Below are 12,919 nucleotides of genomic sequence, written 5' to 3' on the forward strand. Positions count from 1 at the left end.
ATGGTGTTAATAGAAGAGGAACAAAGTGAAGGTTTAAAGGTTCTGGAGAATGGAGTGTCCGGACGCGTGGGACTGGGTGAGATTCCGTTTAGGACTGATAAAGTGGCCATGGATAAACCTGTCATGTCCATCACCAGTTTTGACGAAAATGGCGATGAGTGTGAGGTTTCAGGAGAGGACGACTACGAGGAAAGTGCAGTTGATTACAGGCAAAACTATTGGGAGGATGAGGACGATATCTACCAGGAGTTTGAAGAGTTGGACTTCGAGGCCCTGCCGGATCGCTCGGACACACAGAGCATCGTCTCGGACGATTCGTTCTATCCCCCTGACAATTCTGATGCGTCCCACATGTACCGCTCACCGAGCCCCGACAGCCCTGAACCCATTTCATTCTTTAAGGCCTGCTGCAACAACAACGCCATCATCGTCAAGATTATGATTAGACAAGGAGTGACCGAAGAGGAAGTGAAAGAGACGGATCGTAACAGAAGAGTAGGTGTCTGGGTTTTATGCATTCTGATGAAATATTTGATTTTCTGCTGACTTGAAACCATCAAAGTCTTATTTTGTTTACAGTTTCCTCAATTGAAACCAAAATAATCCCAATGTTTTGGCATTGGAAACCCTAATTTATCTTACAAAGGTTATAATACTGTACATGGTGTTCATCACCAGAATAAACCTTAAAGGACTGTGTCCATGTAAGTTTTAGCTATATAAATCACGTGAGCTCTGTAGAGTTTGATGGTTTCAATGTATTTTAATACTTTAGGGCAGCCATTGGTTTCCATTAATTGTACGATTTATTGCTTGGTAATCTAGGTTTTAATAGTCTAAACTGTGTTACTTTGAAACAGAAGTATAACTTTGACCAAAGTTTTTCACTATGATAGATTACACAACTCAAGCCTCAGTCAGTTGATTTTCACGCTGTGCGGAAATGAATGGAAACCAATGTCTGCTTTGGTAGGTTAAAGTCAATTTACTACAAAGTTCTTGCAAAGTGCTATCGGCAGGTTCATCGGATTAAAAGTTCTGACCAAGAAAAAGGTAAATATAAGCAAAATATAAACAGTCACTAACTTCATAAACAGCATGAAAACATGCAAACTGGTCCTTTGTACTTTCCATTGATACCATGTACATCTGTGGAGCTGATCTATATGTGCAGCTTCAGTGCTACAACACTATTGCTCGTGGTGTAAGCAACCATCTGCCCCTCAAAAAGAGATCATGATACTTTAGTTTAAAGCCTGGTTCAAAATAGTACTGTAGAGATGATTGTAAATGGTTACCCCTTCATTTCACAGTTGGGAGGTGTTGTATCATCTTGGAAGATCATGTTATTCAAAACCATAAGGATAGTGTACTTTGATATGGGAGCTGTTTCTGTTTCCCAGCATGCATATGATCTGTTGTAAATACATGTGCCTGCAGTGTTGATTGGCCACTCAAGATTTTGTGATTGTGAGTTCAGTTAAGTAAACAATAAGATATAGAATTTATTGAAGTGTTTATGAAATACATACTCCTATAATTCATCATGTTAAGGCCAACATCCAAAATGTGTTGTGGTATGTAACACAAATGTACAAAGAAAAGCATGATTACCCAAAGTGAACTTGGCTGTTCCTTTCACCGGCAGTCACATTAGGGTTTTACGGTGAGACCAGCTGATCCTGGTGCAGCTCCTGAACACCAGCGAGCCGCGGAGGGTCAAATTCTGAAGAAGGGTTCAGAGCAGTTGGTTAATCTTGCGGTGATAGATGGGGAGTGCAAACTGTACCAAGACAGTGACCGAGAAGCAGCTTTCCATCAGGGCTCAGCCTCTAAAGGGCACGCTAAGACATTGACCTGAGAACTTGGTAAGAGATACTGAATGCTTACAGAGCTGGAAAAACAGACAGAGAAGGATTGTCTTGGAGTACTGGGACAGTAATGTCTTTCTGGACACAGCATATGTTGCCATGGAAATTATCACCGGTAGTTGGACGTCCTCTTTAGAGGTGACTGTGGCTCAGTTGTAGAGCGGGTCGTCCTTCCATCAGAGGCTCGGTGGTTCAATCCCCGGCTCAAGAAAGGTGGCACCTGCAATCAGTGAATAAATGGGTGTGAATGGGTGGATGACATGTAGTGTAAAAGCGCTTTGACTGGTCAGAAGACTAGAAAAGTGCTTTACAAGTACAAGTCCATTTAACATTTGTTCAGGACAGCCACATTCAAAGGGCATGATGGCAAAAAAATATATTCTTTATATTGCTTTAAATTTCACCCCTGATTTGTAAAATTACGCTGAGTTCACATGTGAAGCTAATGTTCACTTTATTTAAATTATTAATACACATTCTCTCTTATTTCTCACCTTAAAGACAAAGCTTGGAAATAATCCCCTTGAATTCATGCCATTGTCTCACAATCAAAATTATTCTCTTGCATGAAATTAAATTCTTGTCATAACCCATAAAGACTTAATTAGTCTACTCATTTATTGTTCGTTTTGAGGTGCTTTATTAAGAAGTGGGAAGTAGGTAGGTAAGGCATCATTTATTACTTGTCCCTTGGTACCACAGTGGGTAGGACAACAAAACGCACCCAAATTGGTGGATTAAGGAAGAATGTGGCTCATTAAACTATTTGAATCACAACTGCAGAGAGAAAAGGCCAAGTTAGAATTTGGTTACAAACCAGCAGAGAGATGTTTCTCCTGGACTTTGATTTACTTGCATTGTATGATGATCTTGGTTGGTCTGTTCACTTCAGCATGTCAGCAGTCCAGTGTGTCTCTCTTTGGAGTGTGGGAGGAGGTTTTCTGTTTAAAGCATCGATTTGATACTGAGGAACTCTCTAATCTTACTTGATTAGCCATATTTCGTTTTTATGATGCCATAAATACGCTTCCCTGGAGCCCCAAAGAGCCATTTCTGTGTTTCTAAAAGCCAAACTAAAATCCGAAGAAGAAACTCAAACACTCTTGTTTTTGTGTGTTTCAGTCAGGTCTGATTGTGGCGTGTTACCATGGCTACATGGACGTGGTCATGGCCCTTTCCCAGTGCCCGTATCTTGATGTTAACTGGCAGGACAACGAGGGCAACACTGCTCTTATTACTGCAGCACAAGCAGGTAAACACACACCTCGGACCTTTGAATTACAAGATTGGTAGTGCTAGTATTTCTTAAAATGAATCTTCCAGACTGTAGGACTGTGTACAGACTGCACTTGATTTAAATCTTCCCAGTTTGATCAGTTAAAGAAATAGTTCGACATTTTGGGAATTAACGTATTTGCTTTTTTTCGAGAGAAGATTGATTACACGTGGTACGGTAAATATGAAGTTACCATCAGAAACTGGCTAATGTAGCTTAGCACTAAGACTGACAACAGGGGGAAAAGGCTAGCCTGCCACTGTTTGACGGTAACAGAATCTGCCAGGTCATGTTGCATCTCATTAGTTTAGGAACCGAAATGTAAAAACATTTATCCCCAGTTATACGGGAGGTTATTTCTTGGTCAGCGTTGTCCAACCCACTAGATGAAATTCCGCCCACTTCCGTATGACGAAAGCCTGACACAGTGTCCGCTGTGCTGTGATTGGCTAGTAGTCGTTGCCTCGATGTGTCCTTGTGATGAACATACCTATGCTGTGAGTGTGGGTTTTCTTCATACAAAAGTAGGTTTCATCTTAAGAGTGTTGGAAAAAAAATTGATGCAGACGGGCCATCCGTTTTACCCGTCTCCAGTCTTTGTGCTATGCTGAGTTAGCACAAAATGAGTTATTTTAACTTCTTAATTTATTATTCATTAGTTATGTTAATTGTAAAACAAATTATTATATACATTACATTTTTTATATTTATGGCAGTTCTTTGCTGACAAAAATATTTGTTTCTTTTCATAATGTAAACATTTTCATATTTTAACAATGTCCCTCTTTCGTTATAACAAGATATTTTCATGTTATTATGACAATACTTTCTCGTTATTACTAGATACCAAATTAGTATATTTTTACATTCTTCCTATGTCACGAATTGGACATATCTCAATAGAGCACACTTTGCTGGTTATAAGGCAATAATTATATTGTTATAACAAGAAACTTACACTTTTTAAATAATAGATAAAAAGACCCAGTATTGGCTGATGGTGGGGCGATGTGGGCGAGGCTTACTTTGGCTGGACAATTTGACAATGACTGGTTTATAAGGATTGAGTTTTATTTAATGCTTGGGATGATTCATACATTAGATGGATAACTAACATTACGGTACCTCAAGTAGAATTTTGTTTTTTTAAATCAAAGCATATCATATCATTGTTAACAAAAGCCAGATAACTTAAAACCAAAAGTGAACCAGGATCCCAGTCTGAAAACTGTGATGGTATTTTACCGTTGCCTTCCTTTTCCTTCTTTCAAATACATTTTTCTAAACTGTTGGCTTGTTACCAACCTGTGTGACGCTGTTGCCCCTCGACACAACCTTTTTTTAGTGCTTTTGGTCGGTTCCGAGATTCAACTTATTAAGTCACTTTTTCTGTTAGAGCCGACAGACGTTATCCAAAAAATAAACTCAAGGTTGCAACAAACTGTAGATTTCCTTTAATCAAGATGCTCTTGTAACTGAAGAGAAATTGAATGTTCAGAGATCCTCCAATAGCCACTTATTGATATGATCTCACTTCAAATGACAATCTTTTCTGATTAACAAGGAAAGACCTGTATCAGAGAAGCATAAACTTCTACCAGCCATCTACATAAAAATCAATTTAGTATTTAAGCACTTTGAGTACAACCCAGACTCAAAGCTGATGGAGTCATCGTTGCAAGTAGCTCATCTATTTGAGTGAGATAGATTCGTACTGACAAGCTGACTTTGACAGAAAAGATTCTGCAGAGATGGTAGAGAGCTTATTGAGTTTCTCTATCTTTCTCCTCGGTTTAACACAAGGCGGAACAGTTTCACCATTAGCGTTCCTCGATAGAATCTAGGACTAAAGAAACCTCTAGATATGACTGTCCAGACAGATTACCTGACCAAACATTAAAGTATTACTTCAGGTACACAGCCCAATTTGTGCATTCATAAATCCATTAATATACTTTTTACCTCATTTAATATTCCTAAAAATCTATCTGTCTCCTATTGAGACATGTTACCTTGTATGTTTCTCCCTCTTCCTACAAAGTTTTTGTGCATACTTTACAGTGGTAGAAATTTGATTACATAGAATTGAGTTCATTCATTAAAAGGCACTGATTATTATGTGGTCTGGTGCTTCCATTTGTAAGAATTGCTGTAAATGTGGCATTAGAGAGCATCATTTAAAAGCACTTCTTCTACAGTGATGCAGCCACTTGTATCAGACGGGGCGCCCGACCTCTCATCTGCTAACGATGACGAATGGCTCTCTGTGTCCTGTGATGAATAGTTGCAGACTACCCTTCATTCTCTGCTTCGTTAAAAGAAGTATCGATCCCCTTTTCATGGCAAAGTACTCTGCAGGTGACCAAGACTGAGGCCGTTTCTCAATATGTGAACTTCTCTGTACTTGTGTCCTCGTGAACTTGTGAAACGTCATCTAGCGCGGCCCAAGTACTGTTCCAATACACAAGTTCGCATTCAGCCAAGTACGGTCCAAATACCCGGAAGTGTCCTCGCTCCGCCCATTATATCGGGGATGCATCGGAGGAGACTTGTGTGGACTTTGGACAGCCAAGTATCCCAGAATGCATTTCACCAGCAAACAAGAGACGACAGTGGCGGAGACGGCTCACAACTGTCATCATATCATTGTCTAAATACTGCTGTTGTTGTGTAACGGAATTTAGTTTTAACATTTTTTTAAGCGAGAATGTAGTTGTTAAGACTTAAAATATGCGGTCAATTTATCAAGATAGAGCCTGTTTGAAAAAAGCGCCGACGTTTGTTGGAGATATGAGAGGACCAGAGAGGAGACCGGGCGGTGGTGCTCATGTAGCCCGCTGACAGCAGCCTGATCTCGGCAAGGCCTCTCCAGATGTGCCGCTGGCTCCGGTGTCTCTGTGGTTGTGGTTGCAGATGTAACACAAAATATATACATATTAATATTTTAATATTTTCTAAATGAAAACGAAAAAAGGCAGGGTTGTTTTATATCATATTTCGTTTTATTGTCAATATATATGACTGAAGATAACCGGAGTAGGCGGGACCGACGAGCTGAGTTGGTGACGTTGTGACGTTGGTGACGTCATCAAGTTCGCTGCTGTTCCAATTGCAAAATGACCGTACTGCGTCCTCCCATCCTCGGGAGTTTGTACTCCCGAGTCGAACTATCCAAGTATGAACTTGCAAGTTTGCAAGTCCATACTTGACCATACTTGGTATTGAGAAACGGCCTGAGAGTCCACACGACTATGACGGAGTGGTCGAATACATGAGAAGAAAAACTTCCCTTATAACCCATCACTGAAAGTAGGAAGTGTCTAGACATGTATTTGGAATCAACCCCAAGTCCTCTGAGGTGAACTGCCAGAATAAACCATCCTCCTCACCCTTCCATTCAACCGCACTTCTGCTTCTGGCTGTACCTCTTAAATGGATTCCTGTTGCGTGCAAAAACTCTGCGTAGTGCTCACTTCAAGGAACTTCAGGAGATCAGGCTGTCTCATTAGTCTGGATTTAGACAGGATTTACTCAATTAGGAACTCCGGTTGTGAATAATCAAGAAGCTTTGTTGAAAGGTAACATGCTGCAGTTTGACATTAAATCCTCTGAGCAACAATGAAGTGACTTGCTCGATCCCCAGAGTGGCTGATAAGATATCATGGATATATAAAGAGAACTGGATACAGTGTTGGAGGCGGAGCCCCGTTCAATCATATAAAAGTTACTAAGTGGAGCATGAAGGAAAAAAAGTTTGACAGGAGGATGACAGACCTGATAGTTTTCATTCTCTGGGGCTTGTAAAATATAATCTTAAAATCTGTTTGAAACTTAACCACAAAACTGTTGACCTTTTCCCAAAATGGAATACAAAGTCACTAAATAAATTAAAGACATTTGTTGGCATGAATATTTACACTTGTCTTGGGAGAAACAAAAGAGATCATTCTCAAAACAATTCATGCTCTCAAATTGTAATTTGTGCTGTTGAATAATACTTTTTTTAAATCTATACATTTTTTTCCAGGTATTGCTAATTAGTGCTCTTGAATCAGTCAGTCATTCATGTGTATGGATTAACAGACCTAAATGTTATGAAATATTGTTAACATTTTAAGATAATGCAATATTGTTTTCCATACAAAATCAAAACAAAATTGCATTACACCCAAGTGTCTCATTTAGCACTACATTAGGCTACACAGAACTGTTTGTGGACTGACTGAAAACAAGCTGAAACGCTGGCCAGTATCACAGACACAACATCCAATGTAGCTCTGTAATGCTGCTAGCATAGCTGCACAGCAGCGAGTTTGAGCTAAATGTTAACGTCAACCGGCTTACATGCTCACAATGATAATGCTAACATGCTGCGGGTTAGCAAACGATGCTTAGGATGCTCACCAACGCCAATGCTAACTGCTAATTAGCACGCTATTTGCTAATTAGCACTAAACTTTATAGCCTACATGTATGTAACAAATTCTATGTACCCATGCAATGGTTGCAACATCGCCAACCCTGGAGCCTCCCCCTAGCATGGTCAAACATTTAATGCTGAACGCTGCTTTATAGTCTTTTGTGAGTAGAGGGTATTTAACTTATTTGCCTACCACAAAGTTTCACTTATACAAATGTTTTTTGAAATTAATTGAAGACAAAGGCAATATGGTGCATATTAATAGAAGCTTTGCATGTTCCAAACTGTAGAACCTAGCCCCCATAACGGCTTATGTCTCCATCTGGTCTGCAGGTAATGCTTTCATCTCAAACTACCTGCTCGACTACTTCCCCGGGTTGGACATTGAGAGGAGGAACTGTCACGGTTTCACAGCTTTGATGAAGGCTGCCATGCAGGGCCGGGCCGAGTGCGTCAGGGCTCTCATGCTGGCTGGTAAAATGCATCAGATTTAATGATTATGCACCTCTGCTCTTGATAATGACAAAGCCTTTTTCTTCTTCGCAACCGAGTGCTATGTGTATTAGATGCTTGTATCTGGGTAGAGAGCTCCTTTGATGTGCTGGTGATAAACGTAATGCAGATTACGGCACTGATAACAGATTAACTCCTAATGTTTCCAGGAGGTGATATCCAGGCACGGGACAATGGCCGCAGTCTGACACCGAGGGAGTGGGCTCTCTTCACCGGTCGATACGAGACGGCCAATCTGATGCATCGGCTGATGTCAAAGCCTTGTGCTGAGCAGTTCTGTGACTCCTTCTCACTGGAGTGGCCCGCGCTGGAGGTTAATAAATCCATCATGACCACAGTCCTTCTATTGAAATGCACCACATAGCGCTTTAAACTAAAGATTTCCTTTAACTATCACGTTTGATCTTCTTGTGCAGGAGCTGGTGGCCCAGGCCCAAGAGCCGAAGTCTTGCTGGAGGCGTTTGGTCAACTTCCTGCCCTGCTGCCCGTATAGGTTTTACATGAACAACAAGGTTAACCCCGTGGATGACGGCGTTCTCGACTACATGGTCCAGATAACCACCGCTATCTCCTTCCCCGTCATCGCCACGGCTTGCCGCACGGTGTGCCCGGGCAGCCCGCCGTGCATCGGGAAGCGGCGCCAGGCGGTGCAGGAGATCCTGAGGAGGCAGCGGGTGTCGGAGCTGAAGCGCCTGGGCCCGGACAGACTGAACAACTACAAGAGATTCTTCCAGAACTCGCGGGTCCTCCTCATCCCCAAGGCGAGGGATCGCAGGGCCAGCCTGCAGACCCAGCTGCTAAGCGATGTGGCCACGGTGGCCATGAGGCGAGCGAGCCTCCTCCCTCTGAACATGCTGAGGAGGAGCAGCGTACGGCCAGGCATCGTGGTGCCCAAGGTGAGGCTCTGCAAAGCCCCAGGTCCGAGCTTCGTACCGGAGAAACTCAAACGGAGTGGTGACCACAACCGGCTCCAGATCCCCAAGTGGAACTACAAGATGAAGAGGATAGAGAGGAGGCGGGAGGAGGAGGAGCGGAGACGACTGTTACCTCTGATAAGGAGGAGATGAGGGGAGATCCACTGTGTGTTCACATTATCTCAGAAAACAGGACATGACTGCAAATTCACAGTTTGAGTGTGTCTGGCTGGGAGGCCCTGACAACGCAGTGTTGCAGTCCTAGAAAAAATAACCCAGAGAATTGACTGCTGATTTTTATTTTTGTTTGCTGAGATTGCAGACATTGTTGGATTGTTGCCTTGTGTCTACTTGAGTTCACATGCTTCATTTTGGAGGCGTAATTTATGGTGCAAAGTGGGATAGATGGGAGCTTTGTGATTCCTGTAATTCCTGCTGAGGATGCTATGAAAACACATGATAACACAAAAAATTTGCTATCGGGCCGCAAAGAGGGGATCAGAAAGAGGAAAATATGGAGAAAACAGGAACAGAAAAGAGGAAGAGATTACCAAAGGGAAGGTAAAGGGTGGAGGAAGAGAAAGACAAAATGACATGGCCAAATAGAGATTGGTGGCTGGCTGATGCCACATGAAAGCATGCTGGAGGGGAAGCCAAGAAGTCATTATACACTGATACATAGTCCAACAGGTACTTGCAAGGAAGGGGAGGGAGGAGCTTGTGAGCAGTGTCCGACAGCTAAGCTGAGGAGCCAGCTCACACAGGCTTTGTGAGGGCTTTGTGGTAGAAAGTCAGAGCCAATAATAAACAGCTTAGTGCGAGACTGTGACTGGTTGGCTTCCAAAATAAATCACCTGAGATGGTCCGATACTGTGGGCATCTCCTGCTCTGTGAGAAATGGAGAGCCACCATAACACTAGCCCACATGTGTATTTGAATTTTACATTAAAGTGGCAGTAATGACAAAGTCATTTGGAGGACCTTTTACTAAATATCAAAAAATCTAATATATTGCAGCAAAATGTTTTTGGTATCAAATAATAGGCGTGAAGCCGATGCGGAAGTGTCTTAAAACCTGCATTCTCTCTACTGACCAGCAGAGGGCAAGGTGCTAAAAGAAGTCCAATTCTATATTTATTACCTCAGTAAACATTGTAAATATGAGTTTGTGGTCACAATCTCTAGTTTCAAGTCTTCTTCAATACAGCATGATGTTCATTTAGTACATAATGGTCCAATTTAAAATAACATTTGAAAAAATAAAATAGACAATTGTCCACATGTTTGTGTTATTGTTACATTTTTGATAGCTTATAATGTCTTATTCAATGTTTGGTTATACTTAGCTCCTCCCTCTATTGTCACTTCTGGTTGAAACAAGATGGTTGAATGCATATTGCGTTCCGGTACCACTATTACGATACTATTAAGCATGCAAGGCATTTTTTTTAAATAGTTTGTCAAATGCAGTATGACAGAATGTTTTTACTACCCCCGTCTTATTTTGCAGTATAATAACCTGCATGCTTTTCTCGCTATGTCTGACCGAGAATCTTCTGCACAGCAGACAGTGAGCAAGAGGGTCAAAGTTCAAGGCGCCATGTTATGAGGAAGAAATATTTCCCAATTGAATGCATGGCTGATTTAATTTGTTTCCTACTACTATCTCTTCTCAAACTTTTCCAAATCCATGTTTGTTGAATGGCTTCTCTTTCATACATTTGGTCAAACAACTGAAGCACTACGCAACATTAACTAAAAACAACTAAATAGGCAACAAGGTGTTCACTGTGAAGGATTAGTGGTTTGGCAAGTTTCAGTCTTAGATTGTGAATTTACATATTGGGGTGGAGGCTGCCATGGGATTCTGCCCCAGGGGATGTTGTGGAAGATCAGCTGTTCAGCAGCTCAAAAAGATCAGCTGTGAACAGGTTTGCCAAAATTCTGTTCTCTGGCAGGGAGAGGCTGGGTAGCTGTGAGATGTTAGAGGATAGAGGAAATATTTCTGAAGTACAACACTGCTTCCAGTCTTAATATTGGTATGTTCATTATTCTGTGTGATTGGATGCTTGCTCTTACCTGGGCAGGTGGTATGTCGCAGTAAAGGTGAGCCGCGCCTGCGCACAATCGATCACCGGCGATCGCCGTACAAATACTGCTTGCCGGTGAAATTTCACATATATATATATATATATATATATATATATCGCCGTACAAATACTGCTTGCCGGTGAAATTTCATATATATATATATATATATATATACACACATATGTGTGTGTGCTCAGTCACAACCAACTATAACTCAAGGCAAATAAAAATAACGAAAATATTTTACGCATGCGCAGAACGGATCGGGTACTGACATCCACTACCGACTACAAGACCCAGGGCATGATGGGAAACGCTTGGCTGTCGCCGGATCGAAGAGCTGATTGGCTCTAAGTTTTAACGTAATATTTATTGCTCGATTGTTGACACCTAGTCTTATGTTGTGCAAGGTTTAATCTGTTAACAAACATATCTTGTGTGGTTGAAAATAATAATAATTATAATAAAGGTTATTAATATTATTGAAACCACAGCAAGTGTTTTTCAAAGCAAAAGAATAAAGGAAAAAATACACACATTTCCACATATATATTTATAAAGAAATATCAATTAATCCAAACAGGGTCTGCAAACTACAAGTAGCCTACAAATCAGATCTAACAGGATGTAACTGTTTCTGTGACTTCCTGTGTATCCTTTGAAGGCGGCTGGAAACTGTACGTCGTTTTCTTCAGTTTAAAAAGGTTTAACAAAAATCCCCAGGCCTTGTTTTTGTCGATCTGGTTCTTCAACATTACATTGTTTTTTGAGCACCAGTCAAATTTTGAGATTTCAGTCTATTTGCTTTCACAATGTCTTCTTTCAGACTGGTGGAATGAAGACATCCAAAATACACATTTAGCTGTTTATTTTACTACTTTGTCTATTTTCCGTCCATTCATTTCTCCTAGATACACCAAAAGTTAAGAAGAGATAATGCCTCATTTGCATATTTTAACAAATATAATTGTCTTCAACCGTGGAAGTTTCACTGTTGTATCTATTAATGCTTTTTACCCTGTTCACCTGGAGGGTCTTCAAAATGTATGTCATTTTACAATATATGTCTTTAATGGACAGTTCAAGCCAAAATCAAACATATATTTTTCCTTTTACCTGTAGTGCTATTTATCAATTTAGATGCTTTGACATTGCTGTTGAGTTTCCGAAATTTATTGTGCAATAAAGTCCTATTATATTGGAGAAAAGGTAGACATCTCTGCGCAGATATCTCTTAAACCCGGCAACTTGCACCAAAATAATCTAGATTTACAAATAGTACCATGGGTAAGAGGAGAAATAACGATTCAGGATTTTTGGGTGAACTGTCCCTTTAAAGGGGGTTTTATCAAAATGAGTTTGTTCTCAGACTCTGAGCCAGAAATCTTCACTCCAGTAGCTTTAACATGCAACAAACGTTCCACTTTCTTTCCTGCCTATATTCTGAAGGTCCCATTAACTGAAAAATACCACAAAGACACTCACAAAATCACAGGTTCTTCAATGGTCCGTTTATATTTTTTTGGAGCAGTTGCGATCTGTTTGAGGCAATAGAAAGTTTCACAATTCTCTTTTCAAAACACGTTTGGTCTAGCAACAAAAAAGGTTACCGACGTTATATCTCCATACAGGTCTCGTAGTCAGGTTTTACTGCCTAAGGATCACAGGGACATACAGTGGGTACGGAAAGTATTCAGACCCCTTTAAATTTTTCACTCTTTGTTTCATTGCAGCCATTTGCTAAAATCGAAAAAGTTCATTTTTTTTCGCATTAATGTACACTCAGCAACCCATCTTGACAGAAAAAAACAGAATTTTTTTCTTTTTTGCAAAT

General features: G+C 40.7%; 1 protein-coding gene across 1 annotated transcript; it reads left to right on the forward strand.

Annotated features, from left to right (window-relative positions):
• LOC129094644 (ankyrin repeat domain-containing protein 33B-like) lies at positions 1-9,147 on the forward strand. The gene is made up of 5 exons (XM_054602900.1): positions 1-495; positions 2,994-3,123; positions 7,901-8,041; positions 8,230-8,393; positions 8,497-9,147. Exons 1-5 carry the CDS (start codon positions 1-3, stop codon positions 9,145-9,147), a joined length of 1,581 nt encoding a protein of 526 aa, XP_054458875.1.
• The last annotated feature ends 3,772 nt before the right edge of the window (positions 9,148-12,919 follow it).

The sequence above is a fragment of the Anoplopoma fimbria genome, chromosome 8 (genome assembly GCF_027596085.1).
Source record: "Anoplopoma fimbria isolate UVic2021 breed Golden Eagle Sablefish chromosome 8, Afim_UVic_2022, whole genome shotgun sequence".
NCBI classification, from domain to species: domain Eukaryota; kingdom Metazoa; phylum Chordata; class Actinopteri; order Perciformes; family Anoplopomatidae; genus Anoplopoma; species Anoplopoma fimbria.